The sequence below is a fragment of the Buceros rhinoceros genome, unplaced genomic scaffold, assembly GCF_000710305.1.
Source record: "Buceros rhinoceros silvestris isolate BGI_N320 unplaced genomic scaffold, ASM71030v1 scaffold4286, whole genome shotgun sequence".
NCBI classification, from domain to species: Eukaryota; Metazoa; Chordata; class Aves; order Bucerotiformes; family Bucerotidae; genus Buceros; species Buceros rhinoceros.
In genome coordinates this window covers 11,589-31,381 of record NW_010415649.1, presented here as the reverse complement: position 1 = coordinate 31,381, position 19,793 = coordinate 11,589, and the positions used below count along the sequence as shown (strand labels likewise).

At 38.4% G+C, this 19,793-nt stretch overlaps 1 protein-coding gene across 1 annotated transcript in view; it reads left to right on the top strand.

Annotated features, from left to right (window-relative positions):
- The window catches only part of HEATR1 (HEAT repeat containing 1), a 38,292-nt gene that overhangs the window by 16,979 nt on the left and 1,520 nt on the right, over positions 1-19,793 (top strand). The window contains exons 19-42 of the mRNA XM_010137477.1: positions 1,461-1,653; positions 2,192-2,364; positions 2,709-2,876; positions 3,677-3,919; positions 4,650-4,781; positions 5,164-5,270; positions 6,021-6,164; positions 6,947-7,065; positions 7,335-7,456; positions 8,745-8,873; positions 10,185-10,415; positions 11,115-11,241; positions 12,306-12,472; positions 13,106-13,152; positions 13,920-14,043; positions 14,945-15,085; positions 15,302-15,591; positions 16,378-16,528; positions 17,074-17,232; positions 17,983-18,117; positions 18,374-18,478; positions 18,573-18,741; positions 19,138-19,292; positions 19,660-19,788. Of these exons, the coding sequence (XP_010135779.1) occupies positions 1,461-1,653; positions 2,192-2,364; positions 2,709-2,876; positions 3,677-3,919; positions 4,650-4,781; positions 5,164-5,270; positions 6,021-6,164; positions 6,947-7,065; positions 7,335-7,456; positions 8,745-8,873; positions 10,185-10,415; positions 11,115-11,241; positions 12,306-12,472; positions 13,106-13,152; positions 13,920-14,043; positions 14,945-15,085; positions 15,302-15,591; positions 16,378-16,528; positions 17,074-17,232; positions 17,983-18,117; positions 18,374-18,478; positions 18,573-18,741; positions 19,138-19,292; positions 19,660-19,788 (3,660 nt within the window). The remainder of the gene's footprint in view (positions 1-1,460; positions 1,654-2,191; positions 2,365-2,708; positions 2,877-3,676; positions 3,920-4,649; positions 4,782-5,163; positions 5,271-6,020; positions 6,165-6,946; positions 7,066-7,334; positions 7,457-8,744; positions 8,874-10,184; positions 10,416-11,114; positions 11,242-12,305; positions 12,473-13,105; positions 13,153-13,919; positions 14,044-14,944; positions 15,086-15,301; positions 15,592-16,377; positions 16,529-17,073; positions 17,233-17,982; positions 18,118-18,373; positions 18,479-18,572; positions 18,742-19,137; positions 19,293-19,659; positions 19,789-19,793) is intronic.

The window sequence follows — 19,793 nt, the reverse complement described above, 5'->3', positions numbered from 1 at the left end:
ACGACGCTGCTGTTACAGCAATTCAATGCTGTTTCATCAAGAAAAGTAAATGACAAACACAGAGGAAGGAAAAAATAGCAACAGTTTCATATCAAAACTTGTTTCTGATGTTAATTCTTCTATATATAACTTCATCTAATTATCAGTCCCTCCAAGACATAGTGAAATTGTACTGGCACTAAGCTGTTACAGAGATTGATTCTGTGCCTGGCTAGTTACAGGCTGTCAGCAGATTTTTGACTGAGCAAACTGGGTCATACTGCACAGAAGAGAAGGGTGGAGGAGGGACTACAGAAGGTTTGTGAAATGGTGTTAGTGATGTCCTCAGACCTAGTGAAGGCAACTGCTGCAGTAATAATTTGCTGCTTTCACTCGCGGAGTACTGCTGGTCTCCAGTTTTGAGCGTTTTTAATTTGGAAGGGACAAGACAGTTATTTTTGCCTGTTCTAAAACAGTTAATATAACTAGAACCTAGATCTTAGTGGACTTGTGGAAAAGAGAATGGGCAGGAGTATGTCAGAAGCTGTATCAGTTGTTTTGTCAAGCTGTGTTCAGTCTGTAGGATGTTGAGTGAGCACTCCTGTTTGATGAATAAAGAGCTCTTAGGATTCCAGAGAGCATCTTGCAGACAGAAGCATGCTAGCTATTGACAGACTATGTAGTAAGCAAGACCTTTTAAATTATTTTCAGGAAGGTCCTAAAACAAACTTAAGGAAGATGTGTGGAAAAACTGAATTGAATCTTCTTGAAGCAGCTGTTACTATTGGGAGTAGGGGGTGAGAAGGCACTCTGACCTCTGTGACGGTCAGCAATACATTTATGATTCAGTTTGTTAATTTTGATCCATTATTATTATAAAGCCTATACAGCCAATCCAGGACAAATTCTAAGAATCAGGTTTAGTGAAAATATTCAACGCAGAGAGCTGTGCTGTACGAGGAAATTGGGTGCCCAGATCTTCTGAGATGCTGTTTTATAGAATTTTGAGAATTTACTTCGTGCGACTGATGAAAAAATTAGGATTACTGCTGCACGAAACAGGAAATAGAAGTTCTTTATTTTGCTTTATTTTATAAATAAACATTTTCTCGTGCAGCTGACATACTATCTGAATGTTCATATGGATGTGTTCTCGGTCTATTGTTATTAAAAAAACCCTTTGTATTTACATACCTATGGACTACAAGTTATCTGTTAAACTAAATAACCCAGCTGATAAGCAACATGTGAACTTGTATACACATGCAAGTACTCTTTACCCAAAAGCATCTATTCAACAACTTTTTCCTCCCGAAAAGACACTGTTTCTGCCTCTTTAGTTCTCTTTCTCTGTACTACTTTGCTTTGGGTGGTTTATCAGATGTTCTGAGTAGTAGTCTGCCAAGTAAATAAAAGTTATTAAACAAGTGCTTTTCTTCTTTTTTTCTTTTTTCCTTTTTTTTTTTTTTAATTAATTTAAGGAACATCTAAAAGATGCAGAGGTTCTCTTCAAATTCCTTTCAATTTTATGGACTTACAGTTATAACCTTTCCAATCAGCTGAACTATGATGTCAATGCAATGCTACAGACTCAAGCTCTGTATATTGGCTATGCACTGCTTGAATCACAGACATACCCAAAAAAGAAACAGCTGCTATCGCCATCGTCTCCAGGTAAAGTAAAACAGTAGCTATCTCTCATCTTAAGACTTAGTCACAGTATTTTTGAATTTTGTGCAATTTTACTACGTTTTATACCATGAAGGATATCTATAGTTAGATATGTTCAGCTGCAGTAGGCTGGGATGGCCCTTTTTCTTGCTGATTCACTCCTACAGTTACTAGCTCAAGCTAGGAAGTAAGTGAAACCACTTTTCTTTAATCCTTAGTGTTAAAGAAACATGCTCCTATGCTGAAGAAGTCAGTTACATCGCCTCACCTTCTGTGCATTATAAGGATGTGGCAGTCAGTAGCAATATATGAACTCTCTCAACTTTAACACAAATATAAGGACTGTGATAAAGAAGTTCAGAGCCACGGATCTGTGAGATTCGTGTTGGTTTTGTGTAGTCTAGAGGTTTATAGTGAAAAGACATGACTTTTTAATTCCAAAATAATGTTGATGCCTCTTCAGGGACAGATAAAGTAAAATTCTGACCGCTCACTTTATTCTGCTCTCTTTTCGTCCTTCCTTCCCTCACTCCTTTTGCAGTGGTGATATCTTTGCTAGTTAACTTGGGTAGTCCCGTGAGTGAAGTTCGAAGGGCTGCTCTCAACTGCATTCATTCCTTGAGAGGGATAAAGGAGTCTCTGTTTCATCCAATTCTTCAGCATTTCGAGCAAAGGACAGATGAGATCATATCTGACCCTACATATATAACACAGGTATTTTTGTTATTGAGGTGTACATTAATACAAGTTTTGACTGCTGCTATGAGCTCTCGTCTTTTCTAAAAGAATTCGAGTTAACTAGGAGAGGACATTGTATGCTATAGTAAACTGGTTTTTTAATGTATTTTTTTAAAGGACTGTAAAACCACTCAAGTGATTTATTACATACAGAGAATTGAGACTATCAGTCAAATGAGAAGTATTAACTTCTGGTTTATTTACAGGTGAAGAATTTTGTTTTTATCTAGATTGCATTATTACAGAAATATTGAATAAATGTTGTTTTAAGGCATTTTTATTGCAGGGAAAGAACTTTTTTCTTTTTTGTAATGAACTAGATTATGGAAACTCTATTTGAGGAGCTTGAGACACAACCAAAACAGAAATCCCAGAAGAAAAAATTGTTGGAAGCTTTGGAAAGCATACTTGATTGTGTACAGAACCCTGTTTTCCCGTCATATATTGCAAGAAACTTAATGAAAATACTTCATGAAGTCCATGGTGAGGTAGGTGCTGCCTTTCTAGTTGTTTTATGGGTTCTGTACTTGATGGAATTGCTGAAATCAAATTTAATTTGGTAATAACGCTGTTAAATAACTTCATAGGGTTCATTAGACTGTTAAGGTGACATCTCTAATATGCAGTAGTGCTGCAAAGTATGATTTAATAATATGTTAAATATTGGTATGCGCCTTCCAGGAATGTAATGGCTGCAGTATTTTACACTGGAGTTCTTAAGGAAACTCCCTCAATGTTACTCAAAAAGGCTTTTTTAGAAGATTTCTTCCAGAAGAAATTTACTACCTTGGTTAAATATTAGTGAATAGAGAGTTTTCTGGATGAAATTGTAATGTATTCGGTAGTACTACCAATTTTATTTGTATGTATTAATCTCCTCATCTAGTATATTTAGAATTCTCACAATAGCTGGAAAATACATGAGTTCAATGTTCAAAAAGTTATGTGTCTTGAAGGGATTGTGACCTGCATAGAGGATGAACGTTCTTGCTTCACATTTGGGGTTTGGAGGAGACAGCAGTCATAAACTGATGAAAAAAATTGCTTTGTTTCTTCAAATGTACAAAATACTACCCTGCAAAGGAGAATAGCAAAGTAGCAGTTGATCATCTACTTGTGATAATCTCACGATAAATCTTGTATTTTTCCACTTGAATAGCTGTTGTGTAAAATACTCTGACGCAGTGTGTTACCAGAGAGGGGGTGTTGCAGTAAAATGAACCTGTACTATTGCAAGTTTGTTAAAATGATAATGGATTAAAACTTCTGTTATGAACTTCCTCTGCAGATGATTCTTTCTCACCTCTTGCCTGCACTAGACCGGTTGCTAGAGAAGGTTTTTAAGAAACCTGAGGCAATGCTGAAAGATGAAGTTGTTCTCCTGCATCTCATCCTTGTAAAGTTTAATGAATATTCAGCAACCCTCTTGTGCAAGAATCAGCAGAGTCTGGATTTATTTATCAAAAGTCTGCATGCTGCCAAGAAAATCTATGAAGAAATTCCACCATTTCAAATCACAGCACTTGGGCAGGTATGGCTTTATGAAAGATCTTTTATGCTTAAAGCCAACAGCAGTGCTTATGATTGGATTTACAAGGTCTTTTTCTATGTGAAGGAGTCTATAGCTTTTGACCTGTCTTTCTTCTAGTTTTCAGGGTCTCCATACTGTCTTTGAAAATTTCTCTTAAACTTACCAGAAGGACAAATTGCTACTTGCCTCTTTTTTTCTTCATTTTGACAAGTACAGAATAGAAATATCATTGTATTTGCGTGTAGATTAATACCTGTGTTGTTGCCTGCAGATACTACTGTTCCACTGTCCTTAGTTTTTGGCAGGCAGGTAGGAGCTTTACTTCATGTTTTTCTTCTGAGGAAAAATTGTCAAGAAAACACAGGAGGTGAGAAATAGTCTCATTTGAAGGAGGCTTTAAATTCAGGCCTTTTATTAGCCTGGTATTAGCATGTACTTACCAAAGGCTGGCAACAGCAAGTCTGCTGCCCCTCACAGACAAGCTGTGTGAAAAATTTAGGGAATCAGTATGTCTGATGGATATTTCAGAAGTACGTGCTTCGCATCTAAGGATTCCTGTATATAGACAAATACATAGTGAATATGCATATTTTTACTCTGTATGTTCACAGTAACGTGTGTGTGATTGGGTGTGTCATACATAACTTAACATACCTAAGTTCCATAGCTGTGATTTTGTTACCCTCTTTCAGTAAACCTCTCTGCATCCTTTCTTTTTTCCCTTCTGTAGATTACTAAACCATTCTTTGCAGCTGTGTCAGATGGGATGGTGCAACAGAAGCTTTTAAAAGTATTGTTTGACTTGCTGTTAAACTGTAAGAACCCGCTTTGTGCCCAGACAATTAGCAGCGTGTTTAAAGGGGTAAGTGGCAAACTCCACAACACAGAAATACCTTCAAACCTGTTGCAGTGGTTCTGTGCTGCTGCATTCAGTAACATGCATTTATAATGTTCATAGCATAAAAGGAGTCGGAAGCTGTTTGTCCCATAATATAGTTGAGTTAATGACATGGTATGTCTTTAAAAGCCATGCATCAGTCATTAATTGTCCTACGTGAATGAATTCAGCAGAAGTCAATTCTTTCTGCTGCACCAATTTTCATTTTCTGGGATATGACTTGACTATGTGGATTATATACGTATATGTGCATGAAAGGGATGTGTTTTTTAAAAAAAGGAGCAGGCATAGATGTGTGATATGACACTTTGTTAATTGGTACTTGCATTATTGTTCTTTGTCTCAGATTTCAGTGTGTGCTGAGCAGGTTGTCAGAGAACTGGAACCTCCTGAGAAAACCAAAAGTCTGGCCACTGTTCAGCAAACTAGAAGGCAGAAAATGCAGCAACAGAGGTAAAACAACTAGAAACCCGGAAGTATTACCTGTACCGTTTGAAAATGCCACTTGTTTTACTAGACTGCATAATTTGTATTGAAAGCATAAGCATCTCTTTCTTTTTTTCCCCTGCACAGTAAAATAACTGAGCTACTTTTGGCAAGAGACAAACAACTCATGTTGCTTTCTGAGAACTGATGGAACCATAGTTAAAATTTAAAAAGAAAAAAAAAGTTGACGTTTGCTTTTGTAGAATGTGGCTGGACATAGTTGAATGAGATTTGTTTTTGTAGCTATTAAACTTGATTAGTAATGAAGGTGTGTGGACAAATTACATATACATGGCTGAAGTCTACCGATGCTCATCAAAACGTTCCTGTTAATTGACCGAAAAACAGTATTTTCTTTCAGTTAAAGCGTTAATATAATCATTAATTTTTAGATCTCTTCATCATGTTTCTATTTGGTTTTGGGTTTGGGTTTTTTTTGCCACAGAAGACTGCTTCATTGTGTAGAATTTTTGTGTACATGGAAGGCATGCTATACTTGGGTTTTTTTCCAAGTTTGGTGTGGATTTTCTGTTTAAAAAATTTTGCTGCTTCAGTCAGAAGACCAGCCATTGCTGCTTCTCCCAGGAGAAGCAGTAAAGGATATTACTCTGTGGAAGAAAATTTGTCTCTTTTTTACTTATGTGTATGTTTGTTCCCTGAACAATGTACTGTTTTCTTTGCAAATGTATAACCTGATTGATTGTCTTCTCTTTTTAGAAAGCCTCAAGATGCAGAATTGGCACCAGAGACAAGCCACTTCAGCTGGCAGAGGGTTATGCTTATTCTGGAATTACTGCAGCATAAAAAGAAACTTAGACGTCCGCAGGCATTGGTACCTGCACTTTTTAACCTGCTGAGCCGGTAATCTGCTGTGCCTACATGACACACAAGTCCTTGAGCATTCTCTTTTGCAGCAAACGCTATAAGGTGTTAAAACAGGATCTGCTTTCTCTCTGCTTTGTTGCCATGTTTTGTAGCTTAGCTTGCATTTTTTACTTGAACTTCTTGTAGGTAAATCAGATGGGAGGAATGGGAAGTTGTTACGACTTTTTTTTCCGTTAAACAATGTTGATGGGATTTTTAAGATTTTTACTGATGCATAGCTTCTTATATGAAGACTTTGTTTCAGAGGTGGAGGGCGTGGGATTGCTAGAAGGATGACACCTGTGCTAAACATGGCACAGTTGACAGCACTGTGTCTTTTACAGAGCCGTTACAATAATACTCTACGCTTTAAAATTCCTCCCAAAACATTGTGGAACAGCCTTCATCCAGTGCAACCTAAGAAAACTATCACACTTCCTGCCAACCCTATGTCCAAACACTTAAGAAAGTTTACATGCAGATGGGGCGTTTATCGTTTTTTTCTTATAACTTGCCTGTGCACAGGCTGGCAGTCGTGTCTCAGATAATCATCTTACACTCCTGACAGCACTTTGATAAATGTCTTTTGTTAGACCAGTTGATGTATTTGAAAACAAAAAAAGGAAGAGACATTTTTTGACAAATGCTTTTTAGAAGCCTAAATTTAGAACTTCTGTAGAAAAAAGATTGCTGTTTCCTATTTGTATCTTAATATGCAGTTTGGTCACTTATTTTTCTGTCTCATTTTTCAATTTCTAATTTTTTTCCTGAATGTATAGGTGTCTGGAACCTATGGCATCAGAAGAAGAAAATTTGGAGTATACAAAGCAGCTAATCCTCAGCTGCCTGCTAAGCATCTGTCAGAAATTGTCTTCAGATGGTACCAAGATCCCAGCAGGTAAAAAACGCCAGACCCGTTTTCTGGTACTTCTAGTACAGGCATTAAAGGCTGTTAAAACAATGGCCTCTTAACTTTTTTCTTCTCTGGGCCTGTTCTTGGGGAGAGATGGATTCTTCTATAGGGTAAACAGGTTTGCCTTATTAATAAATTTTTGTAGATCACTTAGGTACACTCTGCAAATTGAAACCAGTGCTTGAGTGTACTGTTTGTTTATTCCTACACAGCCGACCACTGAAGTGTTAATCAGTGAATATTTTTACTTGCAGATATCCTTGACAAAGAAAAATTCAATGTGGAACTGATAGTTCAGTGCATCAGGATATCTAAAATGCCCCAGACACACCACCATGCTCTGCTTCTCCTTGGTGCTGTTGCTGGCATGTTTCCTGTAAGTAGTACCTGAAATTTATGGGTCAGCTCTTCAGGTTTCAAATATTGGGAAGAGTGAAGAACATACAGAGGTATTCTATGGAGAGTGTCTTTCTGAACAGAGCAGGAGGCAAAATGTACAAGTTCCCTGCTCTTTTAGGACTTTCTATTTCATTTTACTTGGAAAAACACACCACCATGCTCTGCTTCTCCTTGGTGCTGTTGCTGGCATGTTTCCTGTAAGTAGTACCTGAAATTTATGGGTCAGCTCTTCAGGTTTCAAATATTGGGAAGAGTGAAGAACATACAGAGCTATTCTATGGAGAGAATCTTTCTGAACGGAGCAGGAGGCAAAATGTACAAGTTCCCTGCTCTTTTAGGACTTTCTATTTCATTTTACTTGGAAAAAAAAAACCCTGTCTTGCTGCTTTGGTCACTAGTCATTTATGAGTTGCAGTGAAGTGCAGTAGAAATGGAAGAAGCTTTCTGACAACAGCCCCCACCTTACCTTCTCGCTGTGGTCAAAGTTCTCATGCATCGTTTCATCTTTCCCCTGCTTTTTTATGTACAAGAGAGAAAACGTCTGGCCCATTAGCACGTGTTCTCACAAGCTCCTATCTTGTTCAACACTGAGAAATTTAATTGTAGTTGATGGTAAAATAAGGTTGATCTGATTTTAATTGACTGAGAAACATGTTGCCTATCACTTCTTGCTCTCAGTTCAGGCCAAATCTAGAAAGCTAAGTCTTGAGCTAGGTGACAGCTCTAATCCATCCCTCTTAAAATTAATTACTGCAATTACAGTCTAGTCCCCCAAAAAAGCCCCAAATCAAAATGAACATAGTTGGGTTTCATTGAATGATTGTAGATTCTGCATACGTTTTACAGATGTAAAAAGGGTGGGTGGGAAAGGTACAAAATACACATTTATGCGTGTGCAGATCTCCCCGTAGCTTATTTTCTCACCATAACACCATGGTACTGAGTTGAAGAATACAAGGTATTTTGTCAGGCTAAACTCTCAGTTTCCACTCTTAGTGACTTCCTGGAGTATCTTGTACAAAGTACAAGTGTGTCTTGGTTTCTAAATAATATTTAGAACTTGTAACAATTTAGAACAATTTATAGCGTTAAGGGACACTATACATTTCAAATTAGTTTAGTGGAGATTTTGGAAGATACTAACGTTTCTCATTTTCTTTTATATGAATCTATTGGCATTTGTGGGAAGGAGAAATGTCTTAAGGTATAACATGCAGAGCAGCACAGTTCAAAAATAAGCTAATCTCGTCTGTCTTCTTTTTCAGGATAAAGTTCTCCATAACATTATGCCCATTTTTACATTCATGGGAGCAAATGTCTTACGTCTGGATGATACTTACACATTCCAAGTAATTAATAAGACAGTGCAGATGGTTATTCCTGCTCTTATACAGGTAAATTTGTCTACTTAATGGAAGGGTGTAGAAAAAAGTGAACAATATTAATTGAGTAAATGCTTTAGAATATCAGTGGTAGAATAAGTTGTAGCCTATTCTAGGATTATTTTTACAAAGATTTAAAATAATGTATAATAACTATATTAATAGACAATTCCTCATCTGACCAACTCTGGGTTCATCAGACTACTGCTTCTTTTTAATCTTCTGAGCTCCTGCACTTAATAAATGGTTTAGCCAAAAGCAGTAGCACACCTATACCTAAAAAGGACCAGAAACATTCTTTAAGCCCAAGTTTTTCATCGTAAAATAAGCAGGCAAGTTCAGTAGAAGAACTATTGGAAGTAAGAAGAAGGTTATTAATAAGTAATGTAATAATAAGTTTAATAAATAAGTTTAATAAATAGCAACAGCAGGTGTGGTCTGAAGGAAGTGGAAAGGTAAAAATATTTTTTTCTTCCAATTGTTGTTTGTGCGGGTTTTCTTGGTTTTGTGTGAACATCTTAGATAAATGGTTATAAACCAAAACAGAAATACTTCATTGTTGTTCAAAGGGGACATTTTTTCTTCTGTCAGATTTCACTTGCTTCTAATAAATCTTAATTCTAGAGTCATTCATTAATTTAAACATGAAAAATTTCTTATGTAAACATGAATTGGAGGAAAAAAAATTCTCCTAACAATGGGCTGGGGATTTCCCAGTGTGTTTTTTAATAACGTCTACATATTTTGCATCCTCTTGCACATCTCTGTGTATAGAGAAATCAAGTTGCTGTCTTTTTATTAACTTTTTTTTCTTTAAAACCTTTCATAGCATGACAAGTTTCTGTGACATTGTTTATGGCACACATCGTTATTACATGAGGGGGGAGCCTAATGTTACTTACCCGAGCTCATGTAGCCTACTTGTATTATTATTACTAGGCCTTTGAATCCCAAGACCCTAACTATCAGGCTTACAGGCAAAGTTTTCAGAAGGGTGTGGCATTGCTTTCCCTTGAAATATCCTGCTTCTTTCAGCTGGTGCCAAATAATGGGGGTTTTCTTTTTTTAAATTCCGCCCCCCCTTTTTTTTCTAATTTTTTTCTACATTTAATTTTATTTGAAGCATCATCCTTAAACACTGAAAAGGAACAGTGCGACTGAAAACTCTCTATTTTAGAGCACTTACGTTTTCCTCGAGGTTGTGCTTTGGTAATGCTGTTACCAGTCATGTAGTGCTTTCTCTCTCGTTTTCTGAATTTACAAGAAAGAACTTGCACCCGTCTGCGATCATCTGTTTGAGCTGCTGTACCTCTTTGTACATAGGCTGAGGACAGTGATTTGTCAGAGTCCTCGGGAAGTGTGGAAGAGGTGGTGATAAAGATCATTCGTGTGTTTGTGGATGCCTTGCCCCATGTGCCGGAGCACCGACGCCTGCCAATCCTGGCCCAGCTGATCTCCACGGTGGGAGGAGACAAATTCCTCTGGGTCCTCCTGGTGCTACTGTTCGAGCAGTATGTGACCAAAACTGTGACTGCCACATCAAACACGGACAAGGTTAGAAGACAAGTGGGGTCAACTTTTTCCTCAAAGGGTGATGTCCCCCTATCTGTTCATGGTCTGGCCTTGAAGAAAGTGCAAGTTAAACCCCTAGATCGTGCTGAAATGAGTAGTGAGCTCTGAGCTTGTGCTCTAGCAGAATCTCTTGGTGATGTTGTCTATAATATGTATTGCAGATACAATATTGTTTTGTCCTGGACCCTGAACAATAAATCAGATTATATTCTACAGCAATCCTTGACCTAAAGATATGATAATCTAGTTATGAAGTACTTCAATAATTAATTTTAAAGTGGGGGTTTTTTTTATTCTTTTAACTGTGTTTATGAACAATGATACCGGTCTTCCCATACAGACGAAGACAAAAACCCTATTACGTTTTTGTGTAGGCAGGCCCTTTTATTAGGTGAAAGCATAGTTTATGGGGAAAACTAAAATAATTAATTGTTAAGGGGACATTGGTGAGAAGATGCAGTCTTTGCTGTAGCAGTTTAATCTCTTTCTGCACCCTCTGGAACAATGTTCTCTCCAAGATCTTGCTGCCATTACCCTTGGTGTTAATCCTGGCCATATCCAGCTCACCGTGTCATTTTCACAAACTCACTGAGGTGTTCTTGAGTCTTCTTATCATTATTAGTAATATTTTTTAATTCTTGATTTTTTAATTTTGTTTTTTAATTTCTAAACCATAAACAGGATGCTGTTCTGGAAGCAGACACTGAATTTTGGATTTCCATCTGTTGCGAATTTAATGTACGTTCTCAGTTCCAGAGCATGATGAAAATAATCCAGTACTTGACAGAGCTGCCGGAGAACAAAGAAGGTAACCACAAAACAGAGCTAGCAAATGCATATAAACCTTCTATTACAAGGGACATGGGGTAATAGTTTTAAACTGAAAGAGGCGAGATTTAGAGTAGATACGAGGAAGAAGTTTTTTTTACCATGAGGGCCCAGGTTGCCCAGAGAGGTGGTAGATGCCCCATCCCTGGAAACATTCAAGGTCAGGCTGGATGGGGCTCTGAGTGACCTGATGTAGTTGATGGTGTCCCGGCTCCCTGCAGGGGCCTTGGACTTTTAACAGTCCCTTCCAACCCAAAACATCTAGAAGACTAAGGGATATGGAATTACTCGTAATTAATTTTGTTCTTTATAAAATGGCTAAGATAGGTGATTGCTTCTTTTTTTTTCTTTAATCCTTTTAATTATAGATTAATTTGAGCACTTAACATCAAAGAGTAGTCCTTATTTAGAAGGCACAGTAAATCATTTAGTTGAAATTTTAAAAGCTGTTATTCGTAGCAGACAAGATCCCAGGGACTGCCAGTCGTTTCTGGGTTTTTTTAAGGTTTTTTTTTTCTTTCTGCTACAATATAGTGGAGCAATAATTAAACAACATTTTAATACTTTTCCAGTCTGTTATTCCAGAGAGCACTGGGGAAGGTGGGTGAGGACTGTTTGTCTCTTTTCGCGTTAGGACTTGCTGTATTTGTTGCTTGAATACGTTTTCTCAGCCAGGGAGGACCAGTTAATGACACTGAAAGCAGTCTTCCCAAATACATGACGCACAGCATATGTATGTGATCCTGCCTTGGCAGTCACATATTTGTACCCAGTGTTCCATAGCTTTAGCACCAAGAAAAAAGAAGGTTCATCACATAAAAATTACCAGATGGAATGGTAGTGAAATGGCACTACTTCTTCTGAGGCTGTTGAAATTTAAAAACTATCTCCTGTAGTATTTCAGAGCATCTATTTTGAAACCTTGACGTGATTTTGGATACTGTAGAATGACTATCCTTGATAGGCATCTGACTGTAATTTTATTTTGTTTCCGTAATCAGAAATCAAATCTTTTTCTTGTGGCTGCAAATGTGTTTTCAACAGATGATCCTGGGCCAAAAAAGTCAAGAATGTGCAAGACAAAGCTAAAAAATCAGGATGGGCAGCTCTTTAATGTGGAGTCTCACTCAGACAAACAGCTTCGACATTTCAAATTCTTATCGGTCTCCTTCATGTCACAACTTTTATCATCTCAGAGTTTTGTGAAAAAGGTAATGATGGCAGATGGCTTTTAAACTGATCACAGAAAGTGATTGTGCCATACTGTAATAGATGAGATTTAAGTTGGTTTTTAGTATGGCTTTGTATTCAAAGGGGATGGAAGAACACACTGTCATATCGGGCTGACACCTTTATTGACACAGTTTTGAAACCTCTCAGTAATGTTAAATGTTTTTTAATAAGGCTTTTTCTGATAGACTCCATTTCTGTGATTGATGTCTAGGTAGAAAAGTTAAATTCTGGTCCCAGTGGATTCCCACTGGCTTTCTGGCATCTGGGATTTCACTTGCAGTCTGTGTAACTCCAGGTTTGATGTGGGATTCATACTATTAATTATGAAAAGACAAGATAAATGTTGTCAGTTTTAGGCTGCAGCTCTAGCTGGAACTCAGCATTATCCATCAGCACGAAATGTATTTGCTGCTGTGACGGCATTGTCTAAGATACTGAGTTTTTCTTCTAGTGTCATGGCTTAAGTGCAAACGCGGGAGATCGCAGTTACCGTCGTAGTGGACATTTCATTCAGAACAAACAGATTTGCCTGTACAGGGATATTGACTTAATGAAGGGATCGAAGTTTCACACTTAGCATTTTCCATTTTCATTCTTCCTTTTTAAACCAGATAGTTGAATGTGATGAAACAGAAGAGCTGCAGAAGTTGGAACAGAGGTATGCTTTAAATCTGCTCTACTCCTCCTATTCCTAGCTCTTACTGAAACCTAGGCATATTTTTAAGTGTAGTCCTATGAGAATATTTTTCCACAAGGATACTTTTAATGTCATCCTCAGCAACAAGCAGTATATATTATGTGCAAGTTATGTGGGTTTTGGTTTGGTTGTTTGGTTTTTTTAAAATATGATGTGTAGTTTTCTTTCAGAGCTATCTTCAGACCACTGTCTACTCTTTCTGTATTTCTGATAGTGTTTATTTATATACTTGGCCATTAACTATTACGTTATAGATGATGGAGTCTCTAAAAGAACTCCAGATTTTTAGCAAAACATACCACTTCATTTGTGGGGGGAAAAAAAGTCATTCCTCACAGATGCCCCTATATTAGCGTAAGAAAACCAGCAGTAATCACAAATCACAGTGGTACTCATTGGGCTATAACAGCCAGTAGTGCAAAATTGTGGAGGCTTAACTTTATGTTTGTACTAAGCAAAAAACAGTGTAGGATTTATTTTAAATGCCATGTTCCTTAAATGCTCTATCTCTATGCAGATTGTTTTTGTCTGAGTTCTGTAATGTGTGTGTGGTTGTTCTTACTGCCATAACTTTTTGTTAATGTGTAGGTGTGATCTGCTAGTCTCCCCATGAGGTGTTTTGTTTTCTTTTATTGTTGCTGTTTCATGAAATTCTATGCTTTCCAGTAATAAACATGACTTCTTTACTGTCCTTGTTACTTACTAAAAGATGCTTCCTTTCCATCTAGGCTATTAGAAGAAGTTCTTCGCTATATAAATACAGTGGCATCTTCAGTGGAAGGAAACGTGGACAAGCCAACTGCCAAATTTTGGAGGGTTCTGCTTAACAAGTCCTATGATATGCTGGACAAAGTATGTCTCATTAGCCCTCATGTTAGCAGTAGGACATTTCTGCTTTTGCTTATTAATATAATATATTGTCATATGTTATTAAATATAATATTATAATGTTATAATTATAACCTTTGTAGGATTTCTTGTTAGATTGGTATTAATCTTTACTGGATGGTCTGCAACCTGGTGCATCTTTGTTTAAACTCATGTAACAACTTTAATAACTACAGCTAACAGCTTAAAGAGAATGACCAGAAAAAAAAAATCAAGAATGCTTTGTTTCCTCTAGTGTTGCCTCTAGTTAGTGTTCTGCTGGCTAGAAGCAGTCATTTCACCATCTACTTGGTGGAGAAGAATGGCTTTTGGCCCCATTTCTCACAGTTAACTCAAAGATATTTAACTAATACTAATGGAACTGTTGTATATTTCTACATGGAATTTAAATGGGAGAAAAGAATTCTTATGTTTTTCTTTCTGATTGTACTCTGACCTGAGTTGGACTGGCTATCCCACTGCATGCTGTGGAGCAGACATCTTTTCACTGCTTGTTGGGGTTTTGTTTTGGTTTGGGGGTTTTTTGCCTGTGAAACATATTCCAGTTTTCATGATGTATGCGCACAGGGCACTACCAGAAGTATTTTAGGATAAGGAGGGGATGGCTTACCAGTGCAGACAAAAGGAATTGTTGAGGAATCTTGGAGCTAGTGGATACCGGCTGCCAGTGGACATACATTAAGTACTGTAACTGCATTGTTCTTTTGCTTGCCTCAGATACAGCATTGCTAGCCTGTCCTCTCTTCTTTGATCCTGAAACCCAGAAGGGAAGTTGAAGAGAGTTTGCCTGTCTTATTTGGAGGATACTATGTCACAGTGCATGGAAGAGCATTTACAGTATTGGGTTTTTTGTGTTTTCTTGTAGGTCAATGCCTTATTGCCAACAGAAACCTTCATCCCTGTAATTCGGGGACTGATGATGAATCAGCTCCCGTCTGTGCGACGTAAGGCAATGGACCTTTTGAACAACAAGGTGCAGCAGCGCACAAGGTGGCAGAAAAGCCAGGTGTGAAGCAAAGTGGTTAAACTTGGTTCATTTAGCAGAAGAACACAGAGAAAGGTTTATGCAGAAGTGGTTCGCTTTATGTAGACGTCAAGTGCCAGTGCCAAGTCTTGCAGGCAGCTCTTGAGTAGTGAGACATAGGCTACCTGCCCAGAGTTACCTTGCGGGTTCCAAGTTTCTAATTGTATGTCTAATGTGTGTGTTTTCTTGTCCTCTTAGATCCTGCAGCTCTTAGAGCTAGTTCCTGAGCTCATTGCTATTGTGCAGTGTAAAAGAAAGGAGGAAGAGGAGGAGCAAGCTATCAACAGGCAGACTGCTTTGTTCAGCCTTAAGCTACTCTGCAAAGGCTTTGGCACAGAAAATCCAGAGCCATTTGTACCTGTTCTGAAAACTGCCATTGATATAATTTCTTCAGAGAAGGAGGAAAAGAATGTCATGGGAAGTGCTTTGCTCTGTATAGCTGAGGTCACCTGTACACTGAAAGCCCGAGCAATACCTCAGCTTCCAAGGTACTGCTGGATTCTTTTTAACAGAACCAACTCCGACAGGAATTAGATACGCTAAAATGTGTTGCTGAAGGAATGCTGATGAAGGCCAGGTGGCGGTCTGCCCATGCGTGTGTTTTGTGTGGATAAGAATGAAGTTCTCATGGTGCTTGGAGGTGCTTCTTGGTCTTAGAACTAAGAAGCTAGTGGGGAAATTGTAAGAGTTTTGTGATCATTGTGTTCCTTATGGAGGCTGCTACTGGAAGCAGAGAGGCAATTTTTATGGCTTTAGAAAAGTCAGACCATATTCTGTATTTTTACTGTAGAATAGATTGCATTTACAAACATGAGAACCAGTACAGCTGGAAAACCTGCACACGGAATAATGTAACCCTGTTACATTATTTTATTCTCCCCATTCAAGAAGAATTCAAGCATCTAACTTGTTGCTTTTAAGACTTTTATCTCATTATACGTATAATTTTCTTATTGTCATTAAGTCTTTAAATTAAAGACGGGGCTTTGAGCAACCTGATCCTAGTAAAAGATGTCCCTGCCTATGGCAGGGGTTTGGACTAAGTGATCTTTAAAGATCCCTTTTGACCCAAACTATTCTATGATTCTGTGGTTCTAAACCTAATTGTTTCCTTCAATAGAAAGGAACACAGCAGAAGAGCCCAAAATACGAAGTTTTCTCAAATACACATGTAAAATTTGTCCCTGAAAACTTAACAGATGGATTTATGTGATTGGAAACACGCCTTCAGTTGGTCAGTGATTTCACCTTTCTCTGTGCTTGATTATTCACAGGCTGATGCCAGCACTGCTGAAGACTTTAAAAAATAAGAAAGAGCTGGTCTCCAATGAGATATACTTACTGAGTGCCGTAACTGCGCTGCTGAAGGTTGCAGAAACATTACCGCACTTCCTGAGTCCTTATCTTTTGGATTGCTTGCTGCAGGTGAGCTATCCGACTCCTACAGATAGGTACAGGGGTATGGGATCTGCCCACTTCCTAGAAGCTACAGAGATTCCTTTTTTCTCTCCGAAACTGACGTAGGAGCGTGCGCCATCTGTGTGGAAGGTTGTAACATATTATTATTCTACTCATCTTCTTATGCAGGCAGCTTAAGATACGGAATATAAGAGTGTCTCCTGTTGTTCCCTCCAATAAGCTGTAGTTCACCGTTTTGAAAAGGGAGATGAATCCTGAAGGATCATTCTGCAATAGCCATGATTTCATCAAATGTTTATCTAACCACTCTAGTTAGGGTAATTCTGACCCCCTGCCACTGACATGGGCATTTTTTTTCAGTGTTTGCCTTCCAAAGACAGCGAAGGTCTATACCTTCATGTAAGGTACATCTTCATGTAAGGTACCCCAAGTGGTGCAAACAGCAAAATTCTCATCTGACAGTTGCCACAAACCACTACTGGACAACTTCTCACCTCAGCTACTTCTTGAGTTGTTTAAGTATACCTAACTTTTGTTGGATTTCCTGATAGGTTGTCCGTTTGGAAAAGATAGCGGTTGAGTTTGGTCCTACTTCCCAGATAAGCTTACGTGTGACATCATTGAAGAGTATCCTAGCTACAAGGCTTGCTCCCCGAATACTCTTGCCTGCACTTACAAAGTGTTACAGTGAAGTGGCAAATACCCGGAAGGTAAGGATTCTTTTATTCTTTTGCATTATGATTAAAAAGAAAGAAAGAAAAAAAGAAAAGAAAGAAAGAAGCGGTGCAAAATTTCAATTCAACTATTCCAGCTGTGTCCCCTCCCAACCTTTTGGCCACCACCAGCCTACTCACTGGGGCATGCGAGTGAGAAACAAAGAGAGTCTTAACACTGTGCAAGCACTGTTGAGCAGTAGCTGAAACACCAGTGTGTTATCAGCATTGGTTTGGTCACAAACCTAAACCACAGCACCATAGGAGCTGCCATGAAGAAAATTAACTCCATTCCAGCCAAACCTAGCAGTCTTTATGTTACTTCTGTTCTCTTTTGTATGCAGTGGTGATTTGGGAAAGTTAGACCTGGGAGAAACGCACCAGTTTAATGTCCTTAGCATGTTAGATGATGAATGCCGGAGAGATCATCCCATTCATAAAGGCCTTGATTTATCTGCTAGGAACATGAGTTGAGTCAGAATTTTCATCTCAGCTTTGCTCCTGTCTCATAGGTGCAAACCTTTCCAATTTATCTGGGATCTCTTGTATTGGAGAGGGGAGACCAAACTCTCTTCGGCAATCCTACTAACTTAAGCCCCCAAAAGTACAGCAAAACCTTTATGTATTTTGTCAACGGTATTTTAACGAGTATGTGTGTGAAGTGCAAAAGACCTATTCCGTTTTATGTTTCTTGGTCACTGTCAATATCACAGTTGCCTTTGCATTGCTTTGCTTTTGTTTTCGCAGAACTGCCTGGGTCCCCTTATGAACATTTTGAGGGAGCACATCACTGGTATGGAGAAGGAGAACCTGCTCTCCCACCAGTCTGAGCTGACGGCATTCTTCATGAAAGCCCTGGACTTCCGAACAGAGCATGCCCAGGTGGCTTCTTTAGGAGGATGGACAGCAGCAGCTCAAACTCTGCAAGCTAACTCTATTAGTTGTTTTTAAAAATATTAATAGTTTCTACTTCATATGTGTTCTGAAATTCTGAGTATCTAATATTCTTTCTGGAATTTATCTTGGGGAAAAAACATTATAGTTAGGTATTAGTCTGAAACACAGAAAATCGGAACGTGCTTTGAAAGCTCAGATTCTTACAGTTCAAAATTGGAATTATGTTTTCTAATTTTTCTAGGATGACTTAGAGGAAGTTGGTAAGACGGAGGCTTACATTATTGATTGCCTAATAAGTATGGTTATGAAACTTTCTGAGGTTTCTTTCAGACCCCTCTTCTTCAAGGTACGAACTTCAAAATATAATTCATCCACATCATCATATTTGTATTTTCCAGTGCACAGACACAGGAAACAGCTAACCTGCCTTTCACTTTCAGCTCTTCGATTGGTGCAAAACAGAGTCTACCCTAAAAGACAGACTGCTGACATTCCACCGAATAGCAGACTGCATTGCCGAAAAGCTGAAGGGTCTCTTCACCCTGTTTGCAGGTCATTTAGTGAAGCCATTTGCAGAGACACTGAACCAGGTCAACACTTCTAAAACCGGTGAGTTTTCATTTACAGAGAGGCACTGGCAGGCTAGTTGCTAAGAGATGTCATTTACAATCACTGAAAGTTTAGTCTTACGGGTTTTACTTCACCGCACATTCCTCTCATTTCTCTCTTTCTTCCTTCTATCATAAATAAGGCATCTTTCTTATTCGGGTGGAACCAAAGGACATTTTTCATCCCTGAGCTCCGGGCCAGTTACATATTGCAGTAACAGACAGGCAAATAAAATCTTGCATCCACTTTATTGTTCCGAGGGATGAGTACCTAACTACTGTGTGGCACATCCTTTAGCTCTAGTCACATATTAACAGTGTTTCTATCTTGAGGGGAAATTCTCTATTTTCTGTCTTTTTTTTGATGATTTTTTTTTTCTTCTCAACTGATATGTAGATGAAGCTTTCTTTGACTCTGAGAACAGCACAGAAAAAAGCTGTCTGCTGTTGCAGTTCACTGTGGACTGTCTGCACAAGCTCTTCCTGTTTGACACGCAGAAGTTCCTGAGTAAGGAAAGAGCAGAAACCTTGATGATGCCTCTGGTCGATCAGGTATTGACTAACACACAAAACCAGTTCATAGCTGATACTTTTCTTCCCCATCTGAAAGATTTTTTTTTTTTTTTTAACAGTCCTCAATCCCCTCCCTTAACAAAAAGGGAGGAATTGATTTTCTTTGGGCTACAGACAGTATTAACTACTTTGCGTAAGGCTCTGAATTACTACATTTTTTTAATCCTCTTTCTAAAGGTCTTCATTGTGTAAGGTTAATGCACGTTGTTGAGCTGCTGCAGACCAGTGCACTCCCAATAATGCTGTTTGATGTAACTCTTGAATACCTGAAAGCCAAAGCTAGAAGTGCTTTTGGGTCAGTTTATCTGAGCCTGGATCTGTTTTACGAGTTTTTTTACTTCCACAGCTAGAAAATATGCTTGGAGGAGATGAGAAGTTCCAGGAGAGAGTGACAGCACACCTGATACCCTGCATAGCTCAGTTTTCAGTGGCAATGGCAGATGATTCTCTTTGGAAACCACTGAACTACCACATCCTGCT